Genomic DNA, 15,918 nt, shown 5'->3' with positions numbered 1-15,918 from the left:
TTTAAATGCCATTTAACAAAGAAAAATCAATCAGAAAAATGAGTTCACTTGTCACCTCTAACACGCGTGTCATAGGTTCGCCATCACTGGTCTAGGGTATATATAGTAGGAGAAACAAATACATAATAGAAATGAGTGTATCAAAGAAATAAAAGAAATCTATAACAAGTGAAATAAGATATTCAGTACTTGTAAAGATAATAATACCCAGCAGTATAGAATAATTTTATTGTCCTATAAGAATAAATTCTGATGAATTAAAATATTTTCTAGTAAATATTGGATATATATTTCTATACCATCCTTCAAAAGATAAAAAGGATAAAAGTTATGTATTTTTCATTTTTATTTTATTTTTAATCCTCACCCAAGGATATGCCTATTGATTTTTAGAGAAAGAAGAAGGGGAGAGAGAGAGAAGGGTGGGAAATAGCAATGCAGAAAGAACATTGATTGGTTGCCTTCCACATGTGTCCTGACCAGGGTTCAGACCCTCAACCCAGGTATGTGCTGAATAGAGAATCAACCCCACAACCTTTCAGTGCACAGGACGACACTCCAACCAACTGAGCCACACTGTCCAGGGCATAAAGGTAAATATTTTTAAATATTTAAGTATTTTCTTTTATTTAAATAAAAAGATGGGGCTCTTGAGAGAAAAATCCTTATAGATTTTGTAACTTCGGTGTAATTCAGCACACTGATTGCATTCCATTGCCAAGATCTTGAGCTAAGAGACAGGAAAACAACATTGAGACAGGAAAACTCTTACCCATAAGGAGTTTACATTCTGTTATTTAATGTTTCATTAGTCTTTAGAGAATAAACACTAAACCAAGGAAGTAGACTGAAAAGTGCTTTTAAATGCTTACCTTACATTAAATTTTAGACAATAGAACATAATAGGGGATGAATAAAAGTCTCTAAAACAGCACTATCCAATAGAACTTTCTATGATGATGGAAGTGCTCTGCGTCTGTGTTGTCTATATATGGTAACCAGTAGGCACATGTGGCTACTGAGCATTTGAAATGTGGCTAGTGCAACTGAGGAACTGCATTTTTAATTTATTTTTATTTGATTTAATTTAAATTTAGCTACATGTGGCTAGTGGCTGTCAGATTGGACAGTTCATCTCTAGAGTGTGTTTCTCAAACTATCTGAAGAAATAGGACAAATTAAATTTCTAATCTGTTATGGACTAATATTTTTGTAAAATGCAATAAAAATTACTACAAAGATGAAATAAGAAAAAAAATCAAAGATGTAAAATGCCACCTAATTTTTTTAATAGTAGATTCAACAGACATAAAATTACTCCGTCAAAATTGCTGTAAACGTTTCTAAACACTTGCAACTTCTGTATTCTATATCATTATGTAACAGACAAATAGTGTTTAGACTGGTGATGGTCATGGACCATACATTGAGCTAGGTATAGGTCTTTCTTTGCCTAATGTGCCTAAGAATAAATAACCTCCTAAAACCAACTCTTTGTTAAAATTACTGGTACAGATAATTTCTACATATTTAAGTATAGTTCAAAAATGTGGTTACTGATGGACAGTTATTACTCTTTACAAGTCTCGTCAACTGTATATGTCTCGACAGTGCAGTGTGGTCAGCTTCAGTGTAGACTGGATGGGCTTATTTGATCCAGTGAAGCCATTTTTGCAGTTGGAGGTATAAGCTGAAAAATCCTCCCTTCTATAAAGTTCAGCCCGATGTTTACAGCAGCCAAATTTGCTCAGCAACAGAAAGAAATCCCTTCGGAATGCCTTTGTGAAAATCGCGTACAGAAATGGATTGGCACAAGAATTGACTGGATAAAAAAGAACCAGTAAAACTTTAGAGTTGGTTACTGTGATAAGGGGCATTTTGAAAGCAGCTGAGATGGCAAAAAAAGAGATAGGTGCCATGCAGGTGAAGTCCGTGAAGATGAGAACTGCCATTTTCTTAGCAGTCTTTGTATCTTTGTTGGTAGCCATCAGCTCTGGATTTTGAACCATAAAATAAATTTTAATGTAGCAAGCACAAATGATGATGAAGGCCACCACATTGAGCATCAAAATTGTTAATATGTATACTTGTGAGAGAGTGGTTTCCACATCCATAGGGAGGCAAATGCTGACCTTCATGTAATTGCTGACACCCACAAGGGGCAACATGGCAATTAGAGTAGAAAAGAACCATCCTCCAAGCATAATCGGAATGGCGTGTCTTAATCGTAGCCTTTGGTCCAGCTGAACAGCATAGGTGATGGTGTGCCATCTTTCTAGTGTGATGACTGTGAGGGTGTAGACAGAAAGTTCACTTGCAAATACAGTGAAAAAGCCAGCAGCTCCACACCCACTTCCTGTCTGCCAGTCTATGGCATAGTTATAATACTGGCCCTTGGTTTGGGAATCAACTGAAGCAATGAGCAGCAGATAGAGCCCCATGCAAAAGTCTGCAAAGGAGAGATTGCACATGAGAAAACGGGGTACTGTCAGTTTATGACAACTGGTTAGGAGAACAAAGAGGACAGTCATGTTTCCCAGGATGGCTAGGATATTAATCAGCCAAATCAGGACCCTAAGGAAGTCATAGCCCATAATATCTTCACAGGGGTTAAAAGCATCTGGTTCAGGAGCACATCGGACTGTCTTGGGTGAGCAGAAACCATAGTCATAATCCCAGCCACTCAGTTCACTCTCAGCAAAGATGGCAGAATAACTGTAAGAAGAATATTTAGGCTCAATGTAAACTTAAGGAATTTTCTGATTATTTAAAAAAAATTCAACAATAATTCTTACTTTTAAAGCCTAAGAAATAAAAGGAGACAACGCCACAATAGTCTCAGTCTTACATTTATTAAATTATCTGAGAACTCTGAATTGATGTAGGCATTCCTTAAGAAGGAAATAAAAAACCATTTAGACTCTATATCTATTTATATATAGATTTTACACATTGATGCAAAGATTTAATGAAGCTGTTTACAGAGGACAATTTTCTTTGGAAAACAAATTTAGAGACACAATATATGCTTGCTAAATCAAAAGGAATTCTCTCTTGGCATTTTTTGTAGCTATTTATCCCATAGTTGTCACCCAAACTGCTCTGAAGCTGTTTGTGGTAGAACACAAATGGAATTGGAAGGCTCACATTGTTGACGTAGTCAGCTAGTGGTGGACTTGCTTGCACCTTAGTCCCTGCTAACTAAATAGCCCAGAGAGAAATAGAAACCAAAGATGGATCAGTAGGACCCTAGAAGCAGAGGAAGAATACAGTCATGGACAATAGGAAGAAATTGTGAAAATAGATAATCCTTAGTGGTATGTATTCAATTCAGAGAGTGGCTTGAAGAGGGACTCTGCCCCTAAGGAAGAAACAGTCCCACCTCTGCCACTCCCTCCTCACCCCATTGCTATTGTTTGAGTTGAGGTTTTCATCTTCTTTAAGGGACAATTTGTTTTCTTCCTGGGATCCTTCCTCCAATTTTAGCTGTCACCCAGTCCATCTGACATTCCTCCTGGGGTGGCCTTTCTTATGCACAAATCTGTCATTTCAAACATTCCCTAGGCTCTCACAGGCTATAGGATAAAATCCAGACTCCTCGTGATGACCTCCAGGTCCCTCCTTGATCTGCCCCCTCCTCCAATTCCTTCTCCAGGAAGCAGTAGTGTCGCACCATTCACAACATGAGCTCTGAAGCAAGACTACCTGGAAAACCAGGAGAGTTACTTAATACCTCTGTGCCTCAAATTCTTCACTTGCCAATAGGGGCAATAATCATACCTTCCTTGGTAGGGTCATACTAAGGATTAAGTGCACGGACACATGTGCAATGTCTAGAATAAATCCTGACACATATTAAGTGTTCAGTGAATATTAGAGATTCTTATGATTAACTCACAAATCCCCTGTGCAGTCATCCTTTTGGTCCATGAAATGACTAGTGGCTTTCAGAATAAGTGCTACTGTTTCATTCTCTGTCTTTGTACACATGTGCTGTTTCTTCTTCTTCCCTTGCCTCTCATTTCCCTGGTGAATTCCTCCTCATCCTTAAAGTTAAGCTCTGTGATTCTCTGTCTTGATTCTACACCTCCAAGGAGTTTATTCCCCCTTCTCTCCCCCGTGGCTGCACTTAGATGCTATTGTAATTATCAAACCACATTGCCTTTATGTAATGATGCGTTTAATAGTTTATTAGCTGCTTGATGGCAGGGGACTAGGTTTTATTTATTTCTGAAATCTCATTGCCTCACACAATTTTGGCTCTGAGTATCCATTCAGTAAATGTGTGTGCAATGAATAAACCAGAGTGATCCTCGCTCTGAGAGGAAGGGACAATCACTGTGTACAGTATGATGCATGTAGGCTCACAAATTTTCTCTTTGCTCACAGTCTGCTACTATAATCTTGGGAGCTGGAGAATTAGTCATAATTTTTTTTTCTGTCAGGGCCATTACAATTATGTATTTCACTTGAGGGTTCCTCACACATTAAACAAGCATTTTTCTCTACTTTCAAAATGTAGCTTCTCATGTTCCATCTAAGGAAGTGTGTACCTAATTCAGTGAGTGGATGGAGTGATATATTTGAGCAATGTAATTACTTAAATAAAAGAACACAAGTTTTAAAAAAAATAAATCTATGACCTGGAACTTTAAAAAGGTGCTAGAATTCATAGATAGCAATTTGTAACTGGAGAAGCTCTGCTGCTATGCACAGAAGACTGCAAAGGAAACTCATATGTTTCATTATTAAATATAAGTCCTCAATTCATGCACATCAATACAATTACCTATCTTTTTAATCTCTAAAGAGGGTGGTTATAAAGCATGGTTAAAGAAAATAGGTTATTTCTTAGCATTATAAAGATCCTTAAGACCATCTCATTGACCCCCTCATTTTATGGTAAGGAAACCAAGATTAAAGCAGGTTAGTGGCTTGCCTAAGATCCCCGGCACTAGGCACCTGTGGCAACACGAGGTCTGTATACCCTTAGTTCAGGGGCCTTTCCTCTACTTCACCAGCTCCCAATCAGCCTTTTTCAAAGTGTGGTCCTTGGACCACTTCCATCAGAATCACCAGGGTGTTTGTAAAATACAGATTCCTGGCTTTACTTCAAATCCAGAATCAAACTTTCTAGGGACAGAGCCCAGGAATCTGCATTTTAAACAAGTTCCCTGGATGATTCCTACAAAATAAAAGTCTGTATTAAATCAAGTGTAAACTTTCAAATGATTGCTGCCTTAATTTCCCTTATCCCTTTCCCTTAGCAAAACTGTTTTGGCTTCTAGAAAACTTCTAAAAATTCTGAATACATTTAATATCAGTAAGAGGTCAGGCACATTCCCTCTCTTACTCCCCTGGTCCTTCGCCCAATCTCCTTTTTTTTTTTTTTTTTGCACTACTGAGTATATGTCTAGCAATATTCTCCTTGGTGATTTATCTTCAGACCAAATACCCCTCTGCTGCTACTTACATTTGTGTCCTGGGATGGCTTCTGAGGGCAGCATTGTGCTTATTGACAAAACCCAGCATGGAGCTGTGTTAAGTGCTGAAGCTTATGGAGGGAATGTGAATGGACTCATATAGGCTTAGCGATATTGAGTCAGAGGAAGGAGGAGCAGTAGCACCACTGCTCCAGCCACAATGAAGGAAGAAAGGAGAGGAGATGGGAGTTGTAGAACAGTGGGCCAGCCATAACAATAAGCACACCATTATATCTTGGGGAGAGCAGGTAAGGCTTAGTGGCTGGCTCTACAATTTCTAAACTCCAGGGTCTTAGGAATAGCAGCAATCTGGTGGGAAAGGGAGAACGGGGATTTATCATAAAAATGTTTTTGCAGGAAGCACATTTTTAAAAAATGACTAATTTCAGGTAGATTTGAGGATGCTGGAGATTAGGGGACTTGTTTTCAAGCAGTGTTAGCAAACGAGATTGTATGCTCATTTGGGGAAGGCTTGTGGTGGGGGCCAATGAGGATTATTGAGAATGACCTACAGTTTCCCCTCCCCCAAACCATCCCTTGGTGCTACCATTGGCTGAACCCAGAAGTGGTTTCCTGTTGATGAGAAAAAAGCCATACAATCGCAAAAGAATAATGTGGAAGGTGACCGAAAGGGAGGCTATCAAGAGGGAAGAGTGGGAAGAGTGAGAAAAAGAAACACCGGAGGCCAGATGGTGACAGACCTAATTAAAAGAACAAGAAAAGGATCCAGAGTATAATATTTATAATGTACCCTTGATGCTGTCACATTCTTCAACTCAGTTCTGAAAGCCAAACGGTGTTTCTGCTGTCCCTTACAGATGAAGAAAGTCTTGTCCAGGAATACCCGGCGTTACAGGAACATTACTGCCAAGGATTCCCATCCAGCTCTGAGGAGCTACGAGGCCCGGGGTCCTTCCATCATACTACCCTGCTGCCCATAACTTGTAGATTGATAGTGGAAAAGAAAAGGGAAAAAAGATGTAGAAGAGGGACAGGAGATTGGCAAGATATCCTAGAAGGGCATCTGGTTTTGTAGCCTGAAGGACACATGGGGGAATGATCAAACTTCTAAATCACAGTAGATGTGGCCTGGGGACTCTGGGGTTATCTTCTGAGGCATGTTTTTTTTACGTTGGAGGTATGTGAAATGCCAAGGCAGCCAGGAAAATGTTAAAAAAATCAGTCAGTAAAATGGTAACTTAGCTCCCATCCAGTATTGCTAGTGGTAGCATTAAGGCTGAGTAATACTGAGCTCCAGAGTGGAGTGGTCAAGGTGGCCTAGGTGTCTTGGAAGGAAGTGGCTACTTCTAGAAGCTGTATCTGCCATTGGTTGATCTTGCTGGGATACTGACCATATGACTAGTGAAAATTCCTAGTGAACTAAATTTTTACTTAAACAAGCCCTTAATGACATTAAAATACTTGCAAATAAAATTTGGATTTTTGAGAATTTAATATAATTGTAGAATGAATAGGTAGGTACTTACTTATAGAGTTGTTTTTTTTTTTTTAAAACCAATTGAATGAGCTACCTGATCAACTGGATGCCACTTGCAAAGAAAAGTTCTCATTTTAAAGCTATTTTTAAATGCTTTGCAAACATCCCCCTAACCAGGACTTTTATTGAAAGAAAATTGTTCCACTGATAATACTAATAAGGGACATGCAGAATGAGATAGGGCTTCCTGAGTTTCTTTGCATGCAATACTTACAGGGTTTCATTATTTGGTTTCCTTGCTGTGCTTTCACATTGTTTAGAAAAGTTTTCAAAAATGGAAAATGAAAAATTCTGCCTGAAAGAGAAGAGGTGGAAAAAAAATACCAGTTGAGCTTTTGGTCTTCAAACTAAATCTGATCATGTCTATTTATGCTTTGTTCATCTAAATTCCTTGCCGATTATACCAGCTTCATGTTCTGCACTATTGTCCTAGCTGAAACGCTTCCTGGGGAGAGAGCAGAGGCTTCTGAATTGTCATTAGAGTGCCTCCAGCTTTGATAAAATGCTTGAATGCTAAGTGTTTTGTGTGGGCTCTAGAGAGGAAAAAACTTAAAAATTTGTCAGATTGAATTACAGTTTTTTCAATGCTCATTAAAAGCTGCCTTTATGGTATATTAAGGTTTGCTTCTTGCCACCCTCCTCACTGCATTGGCCTCAATGAACAAATAACCCTTCAGAGTTCATGGCTTTGAACTGTAACTGGGAATCTCATTTATAAAGATTTGGAGATACTGGACCTGACATTATGTGAATTTTCTGCTCCCCCAGGAGTATATGTGGGTGCTTCTTTTTCTTTCATTTTTCCCTTTTAGCAGTTTAGCCAATAGAAGGGGGAGAGAGTGGAGGCAAAGAATTAAAGAAGGCATATCTACAGTAATAAAAGAGAAAAATGGTAATTGGCGTATGACGATACCCTTTTCATTGGCTAATCAGGGCTATATGCAAATTAACTGCCAACTATGATTGGCAGTTAACTGCCAACAAGATGGCGGTTAATTTGCATATGTAGGCACAATGCAGGGAGGCGAAAGGGAAAGCAGGAAGAAGCCCCCTGCCACTGACAGTAATCGGAAACCCAGGGGGGAGCTAAGAGGTGGGGGGCAGGGCAAAGGCGGGGCCGCCTTTGCCCTGCCCCCCAGCCATGATCAGAGAATCAGGCACCTTTGCCGCCCTGGCCAGTGATAGCAGGAAGTAGGGGTGGAGCCAGCGATGGGAGCTGGACACGGTCGAAGCTGGCAGTCCCAGGAGCTAGGGGTCCCTTGCCTGGGCCTAAAGCGGAGCCCACAATCACGGGGCTGCTGCAACTGTGGGTCCCCGCTGCCCGAGCTGGACGCCTCAGCCAGAGGCGTTAGGCCTGGGCAGGGGCGGAGCCTGCAACCGCGGGGAGCTGGGGGTCCCCTGCCCAGGCCTGACACCTCTGCCAGAGGCCTCAGGCCTGGTCAAGGGGCCGATCCGGTGATTGGTGATCGGAGGGTGATGAGGGTCAACTCCTCTGGCCGAGGCATCAGGCCTGGGCAGGGGGCTGAGCCGGGGATTGGGGGGATATGATGGTCCCCTTGCCCAGGCCTGAAGCCTGGGTCAGAGGTGTCAGGCTTGGGCGGGGGGTGGAGCAAGTGATCAGAGGGAGATGGGGGTCCCCTGCCCAGGCATGATTCCTGGGCCAGAGGCCTCAGGCCTGGGCGGGGGCCAGAGCCAGTGATCGGGGGGAGATGGGGGTCCCCTGTCCAAGCCTGACACCTCTGGCGGAGGCGTCAGACCTGGGCAAGGGGCCGATCAGGTGATCAGAGGGTCATGGGGGTCTACGCCTCTGGCTGAGGCATCAGGCCTGGGCTGGGGGCAGAACCAGTGATGGGGGGAAATGAGGGTCCTCTGCCCAGGCCTGACACCTCTGTCAGAGGCGTCGGGCCTGGGCAAGGGGCCAATCCTGCGATTGGAGGGTGATGGGGGTCAACACCTGAGGGCTCCCAGTATGTGAGAGGGGACAGGCTGGGCTGAGGGACACTCCCCCCCCCCCACACACACACCCAGTGCACGAATTTTGTGCACCGGGCCCCTAGTATGCTTATATTTTTGAAATGAAACCAAAGGGAGGAACAAAGGAAAAGTTGAGGAAGAAATAGAAGAAAGGACAATAGGCTGTGAGAACCTCAATCTTCCCTAAGGAGGAAGGAGATATGAGGCAATCTGAACTAGGCATTTCTATACACTATCCTTCCCAATATTAACAAAAGAGTTATTTCTTTTAGGAATGACTGTATACAAGCAGGAAAATGGAGAGTATATCTGAACTATTTGACCCACTGGACTCATTTTAAATAATCAGCTTGTTATTCGGGGTGAGGATTATACATCCTGAAATTTAAATAAAATCGTGTGTGTGTGTGTGTGTGTGTGTGTGTGCGCGTGGTGTGCTAGCTCTAATCTGACACTAAGGGGTTCTGTGTGTACCAGTCTTCAGTTAACATGAAATGTGGTTGTTCTTGTCCTTCAGATAATAGCAGTGGGGTTCGTCTATCTTTTTTGAAATTTTAATCATAGATACCAAGGAAGTTTTTGGGGCCCTTTGCCCAGGCAGCTGTGAGCATTATCCAGACTTAGCAGCTGCAGGGCAAAGGGTGACTCAGAGATTGCACAAACATCCACTGGCCCAGCTTCAGGCTCTGCATCCTCACTAGCATCCAAGGTTTTGAGCTTAGGGACATGGAAGGAGTTAGTTAGTCCCACTCAAGACAACCCCTGTGTGACTACATTCCCATTGTACTTTGATACTGGTCCACAATTGCATAATCCACTCCCCCTTTTTATACCCAGAAGTCTACTGGAATAAAAAAACAACCCTGAACTAAAGTTCGTGCATGCCAGTAATTTCAGGAAGGTTGTGACCATTTTGCCACAAAAGTGGTGTTCAGACTCAGCTTTATCATAAACCACTGTCTGTGCTGTCTCCTAGTTGGTCTCTCACCAGTTTTGCTCACTTCCAACCCATCCTCCATCCTCCTGCCAGAGTGATATTTGATAAAAGGAAGTCTGGGTAATTTTGCTTTAAATTTTCAGTGGTTCCCCATCCTCTAAACAACTTGGCCTGGCACTCGGAGCCTGTCATGGCCCACCTCTCCCTCATCTCCTCACTCACCTTCCTCTGTGTACCCAGAAGTCTTCCTGTCCCAGTTTTTCTGAATGACTTTCATCCTACTGTCTTTTGCCTTTGTGCCTTCACAGGAACTGTTTTGTCTTTGTGGCATGTTTTCCCCCACACCTGTCTAGCCAACTCCTACCTGTTTTTCAAGGCTCAGCAGAAGTCACTTCCTCAGGAAGCCTGGCATGAGCCCTTCTTTTCTTTGTGCACCCAGAGCCCTCTCAAACATACAACCAACCAGGGAACAAAGCAGACTAAAAAACAGGCAAGAAAACATCAGAGCGTGTCACATGTGAAAAGTTAAGTATTGCTTTGCTTTACTTCAGTTACATATGTGATGTGCACTGGGTTACAATGTAAAAATGTAAAAAAAGGTATTTACTATGCATCTCAGTAAAAAAAAAAAAAGGTCTGGAAAACTGCTTTAAGAAAAGAATGAAATTCTGCACACCCTGTCATTCCACTCTGCATCGAATTGAGTCAACTGCAGTAGTAAGATGTCTGTCACTGGACACAAATCAGCCAGGAGTTTGTGCCCTTTTGTTCCCTAAGCTGGTCCTTAGGGAGCTAGGATTCTGTTCGGAAACAAGATGGTCTGCTGCTGTGAGAGAAATAATTTAAAAACCTTCTGTAGGGATTTTGTCTATCTTTTATTAAAGATTAAGACATTAGGTAAAATTTATCCTCTTGCGGCTACTTCCCCACCTCTTAAGGAATTATTGGCTCTGATAAGGATTAGAGCTAATTGATCTTGGAAATGCCGGTAATGTATCCATTTTGCAGCTGCTATGATAGCCTAATAATTTAAGGCTATAATTCAATTAACTCAGAATAGGGTTCAGAAGTCTCTAGCTGCAGGGTGAAGTGACTCTTTGGAATTGGTTTTCAGGAGGAAGCAGGATGGTTCATTTTCTTCTTGTCTATCTGAAAATGGCCTAGAAGGCAGGGAGTGCAAGGGCAGGGAGCCCTCCACCAGTTGCGTTTTGATGTTTTAGCTGCTGCCACAGCTTGGCAGGCTTTACTTATTGTTTTTTACTTACTCTTTTGTTGGCAAGTTTCTAAAAGCACAGCAGTGGCTGGGGTAAGTCAATACAGCATCCAGGAGATTGGTAAATTTTTCTCTTGATGGCAATTTTTTTAGAGAATAGGATGAGGTGGCAATTAGCATCTGAATGGACTCCAGCCCATAGCTAGGCAGGGCTTGTAGTTGGGTGGAAGAAATATCCCTGAACAAGAAAAGGGAGAAAGGCTTTTTATTTATTTATATTATACATTTGATTCATTGAAACTTCCTCTGAACAATAGCATCGTTCTAGATTGTGAGGAATGTTTTCTCTGTCTCGCCTTCCCCTAATTTTCCATTTCAGTTACTCTCATTAAGATCTAAATTCAAAAAAGCTATGCTGTGTTTTTTTCTTATGTACCCCATTATTCTTGTCAAGGTTGAGTATAACTCCTTGTACCTGTCATGCATTTATTAGCATTTCTCCGTCTCTCCCCCCGCCCCCCTAACCTCTCTCCACTTAGCAAAAGTGAAACAACTACCTGCTTTATGAGACAGCAGGCACACGCGGTGACATCAGCTTTTGTGCTCTACCCCAGGGGAAACAGTCAGGGCTTCAGATGCTTTGGTCTCTGATTGATCAAGCCCTGCAGGGTAGGTTTTCATGAAGCACAGGCTGGCTACGCTATTCATAGCTGCTGTGTGGCGTGAGCCATCATCTACCTGGGAAGCAGAATGCACATCCTCTAAAGGCAACCTGGCTTCATCAGTCCAAAGCAAGCGAACTGGCCATGTGGGCAGAGCTGTGCGGAGAGCTCAGGCTTTGTAAACAAGGTTCTGAACTCCTCAGTTTTTCTAGACGAGGCAATGTCCAAGAAAACTCTGAACAAGTTAAATGTGAGGAGGAAGTGCAGTCAGTGGAAATTTAAAAACGCTGCCCGTCTTCTAAGAGGTTGCTGCTGATGCCCCATGAAACTCTTCCAGCAGCACAGCCACCACCCGCCCCCCACCCCCAGCCCACCCAGCAAACTTCCCCAATACATGGGAGGGGATCAATAGGTGATGGATAGACAGATGAACTTGACAACATGGAATGATGTCTAGTGTTGGCCTTGGTGGAACAATCAAGGCAGGAGATCTGCCCCAGGGACTGCAGACTTTTCCTGCTTTCGTGTCCTTACCAGTTTAGGTACCAGTGTTCTCATTCTGCTTTATAGAGTTATTATCTCAGATGTGTTAGGGATTGAGCACACGACTCTGCAGGCCTGGTGGTGGTGGTGGTGGTGGTGGTGGTGGTGGTGGTGGTGTGTGTTGGGGGGAATATATTTTAACTTGGAATTCTAGAAATGACAAGGACTCATTACAAAGGAGTGTATCTCTGATAATAGATTTTCAGTCTCAGTGACAGAGTTGTAGGGAAAATATTTTGGGGGGGTGGGTGGAAGGAATTCATATAGACACCACTTAAATCCACAGGCGAAATGATAATAGCTGCTTGGGAAGTAAGAGATGTGTCTGGTCCCACTGTTCTGAAGAAGACCAGGTGCCTGCAGTGCTCACAGTCCTTTCAAAGTAGGCCGACCAAGCAGCTCTTCAAGCAAACACTGTCATGCAGGGTGCCCTGTGCCTGACCCAGAGGCAATTCCCTTTAGCTGTTCAGTGGCCAGGTTGGCGGCCAACCTGCTGTAAGAGCTCTGCTCACAGGATGTGCTAGATTGGGGAGCCATCAACCAACCTGTCAGAGTCTGAGTCTGGTATATGTTAAATATAAGGTATATTGAAGGGGACCCCCTAGGATAGGATGGCAGAAGCTGAGAGAGAGCAGAGAAGGAAGTAGGCAGGAGCCATGAGGTAGTGGGAACCATAAGGAAGCATAAGTCATAAGTAAGCGTGAGACCGAGTGGAGAGTAGAGAGAGGACTGACAGGGGCAGAAGTGAGGAAGAAAAGAGAATCAGAATGGATGGTGGTAGAAGCTGGGAAGCAGATGAAGTCAGGAGTGGATGGTGTGAGGGGTAGGCACTAGTACAGGCGGGGGTTGATAGTGGTAGGGGTAGGAAGTAGACAGAGGCAAGAATTGATAGTGAATAGGAGAGTTAGGGAGCAGATGGTTAGAAGTTAGTGGCAGAGCTAAGAAGTTTGGAGTTTATAATGGTGGGAGATAGAAAGCAGACAAAATCATGAATTGATACTGGCAGGAGCTAGGATAAAAAGATTAATTGGGTAAGTTCATTTCTTCCCCTGCTTAAAACCCGAGAGCCTCTTCATCTCACGCAGAGAACAGGGAAATCCTTCTAATGGTCACAAGGCCCTCCGTGACGTGGCTCCCTGCCACTTGTCTGTCCTTAGGTTTAAGGACTGTCCTCTTTGCTCACTCTGCCACACCAGCCTTCTTTCTCCTCTTCAAATACACAAGGCGGGTTCCTGCCTCAGGGCCTTTGCTTTTGCTGTTCCTTCTGCCTGGAATGCTCTTCCTGCTGAAATCCACATAACTTGCTCTCTTACTTCTTTCAGGTATTGGCTTAAATGACAACATTTTAGGGTATTCTTTCCTGACCATCCTCTTTAAAATGGCAACTCCCCTTCCCAACCTCCCGCCCCCAACTGTATCTTCTCCACAACCAATACCATCTTGCACATTGCATATTTTATTTACTTATTTGATCCTGTCTGTGTTCCCCCATGCTTCTGCTCACTGTCTTTCTAGAGCTTTTCTCATTTTCTCTTGTTTGTTGCTTTGCTTGTTAGTTTCTATTTGTCCTATGTGTCTGCAGTCCCTTTAAGGGCAAGGAGCAGAGCTGGTTTGCTCATCAGCCTCTCCAGCATGGTGCCTGGCAGACAGGACGTGTCAGCCCATGCTTGTTGGATGCATGATAACAGTGTACTAGACTAGCAAGTAATGGACTGGCACGAGGGGTGACGAGACACCCTGCGTTAGAGCTTCAGTGTCTGGACCTGTTGCATTTCTCCCTGAAACCTGACCGCAGCAGAGGTTGTTTGCTGTAGGATGTTTCCGGCTTCCCAAGGCTTTGTCAGGCGACAGCTGATCCCATTTCCTGTTCCTCTTAATTTTCCCACATGTCCTCACACTAAATCCCTGTAATTAAGGGAACTTGGCTCCACTCCCTGCACCCTCAGAGAGCCTGACACACAGAACATCAGCCTTGTCCAGCAGGTGTCAGGGCCAGTCAGACCTCTAGCCCAAGATGGCCAGGAGTGGATGCCAGGTGGGGAGCCACCCTTTGGCGGCTCACGAGGAGGCCTCCATATTTAGTGTTATGAGTTGAATTATGTTCTCCCAGCTTCATACATTGAAGTCGTGACCCTCAGTACCTCAGAATGTGACCTTATTTGGAAATAGGGTCTTTATAGAGGTAAGCAAGTTAAAGTGAGCTCATTAGGATGGGCCCTAATCTAGTATGACTGGTAACCTTATAAAAAGAGGGAACACAGGAGCCAGACAGGCATGCACAGAGTGTCATGTAGAGATTGGAATTACACTGCCATGACAGAAGGAAGTACTAGCAGTGAGAAGAGAGGCCTGGAACAGTCTCTCCCTGCTGCCCTCAGAAGGGACCAGCCCTGCTGTCCCCTTGATTTCAGACTTCTGGCCTTCAGAGCTGGGAGACAATACATTTCCAATGTTTAAGCCATGCAATTGGTGGTGCTTTGTTACAGCAGCCCTTTCACATGTAGAGGCTGATGCCCCACAAACCAGGTTGGGGACAACGTGGCTAGACACCCTAAGCAGGCCTGTTGGGGTGCACTGGGTGGGTGGGGAGGCAGCACCACTGTACTCACAAGATGTTGGGCCCTGTGGCCCCCTGGAAGGCTCCGTGGTGCATCTTCTTCAGGTGTGCGTTTCCCTTCAGCTCCCTGTGGGGAAGGACAGTGTCCTTAGTGGAGTCTGCACCTCCTGTGTAACCTGTCACAGCTGTGTACACCCATGCTTGGGCTAGCCTGTGCATGGTGCTCAGGATTGAAGGGTACATGGGGCACTGTAGGTAAAGTGGGAGAAAGACATGCTAGTCTTGGCAAAATTGTGAAATTGTGTATTTGGCCCCACCTTTCCTTTGTGATTTCCCTTACTGGCTGGAACCTTTTGTCCTGCAACTTAAAGAGCTCGCCCCTTCTGCCCTGGGGTTATGGGCGATTACTGTCACAGCTGGGAGGAGGAGGGTGCTGCTCCAGTGTTCAGGGCTGGAGGGTGAAGTGCAGCCTGCCCTGGATCAAGGCTCTCAGTTGTCCTGACCTTGGAGGTCTCAGAATTTACTAGTGATATACTGAGGTTTGCAAATACTTTCCTTAAAAAGAAAAAGTAGAGTTCATTCAATGTCACCCCTTTTATCATGTTAATTGCACTTTTTTTAAAAAAAAATGTATTTGTACAGGGGTGAGAAAGGATGGAAGTACAGGCTGTGGAGAAAACTGTCCCATTACCTGGGAGCCCTGCTGGTGTGTGCTGTGTATGTGATCATAACCAGATGTGCATGTTATGGAAACAAAAGATTCAGGGCCACTGCTCTTGCCTGTGGCAGAAGCCCAGAGCTGCTAAGGCAGAGGCTACCTGAGGGCTTCTGTTCCCTTTAACTCAAAGCAGCTCAGCATGAATTCTCAGAGATACTCCAGGCTGGCCCTGCAGAGTAGCCTCTTGTCTGGGCCCTGAGGCTGGGCTCCAAGCACAGGCCCTTCTCTGTGTGGTCAAAGGAGCTGTGAGAGGAGTCCCTGGGCTCAGTCTTGCCAGCCTTCTTTTCAGCACTTTCTTCCTATAAGAGAAGGGTGGGGACTCAAAGAGTATTC

The 15,918-nt window shown here is 43.8% G+C and overlaps 1 protein-coding gene across 1 annotated transcript in view; it reads right to left on the bottom strand.

Annotated features, from left to right (window-relative positions):
• Nucleotides 1–1,589: 1,589 nt before the first annotated feature.
• The window catches only part of LHCGR (luteinizing hormone/choriogonadotropin receptor), a 59,027-nt gene continuing 44,698 nt past the window's right edge, over nucleotides 1,590–15,918 (bottom strand). Inside the window, exons 8-11 of the mRNA XM_059660741.1 lie at nucleotides 14,920–14,994; nucleotides 11,158–11,343; nucleotides 7,196–7,276; nucleotides 1,590–2,715 (exon numbers count right to left, since the gene is read on the bottom strand). Coding sequence (XP_059516724.1) covers nucleotides 1,590–2,715; nucleotides 7,196–7,276; nucleotides 11,158–11,343; nucleotides 14,920–14,994 — 1,468 coding nt within the window. The remainder of the gene's footprint in view (nucleotides 2,716–7,195; nucleotides 7,277–11,157; nucleotides 11,344–14,919; nucleotides 14,995–15,918) is intronic.

The sequence above is a fragment of the Myotis daubentonii genome, chromosome 12 (assembly GCF_963259705.1).
Source record: "Myotis daubentonii chromosome 12, mMyoDau2.1, whole genome shotgun sequence".
Taxonomy (NCBI): Eukaryota; Metazoa; Chordata; class Mammalia; order Chiroptera; family Vespertilionidae; genus Myotis; species Myotis daubentonii.
Note: the sequence above shows the minus strand (reverse complement) of the source record. Positions and strands in the feature narration are given on the sequence as shown.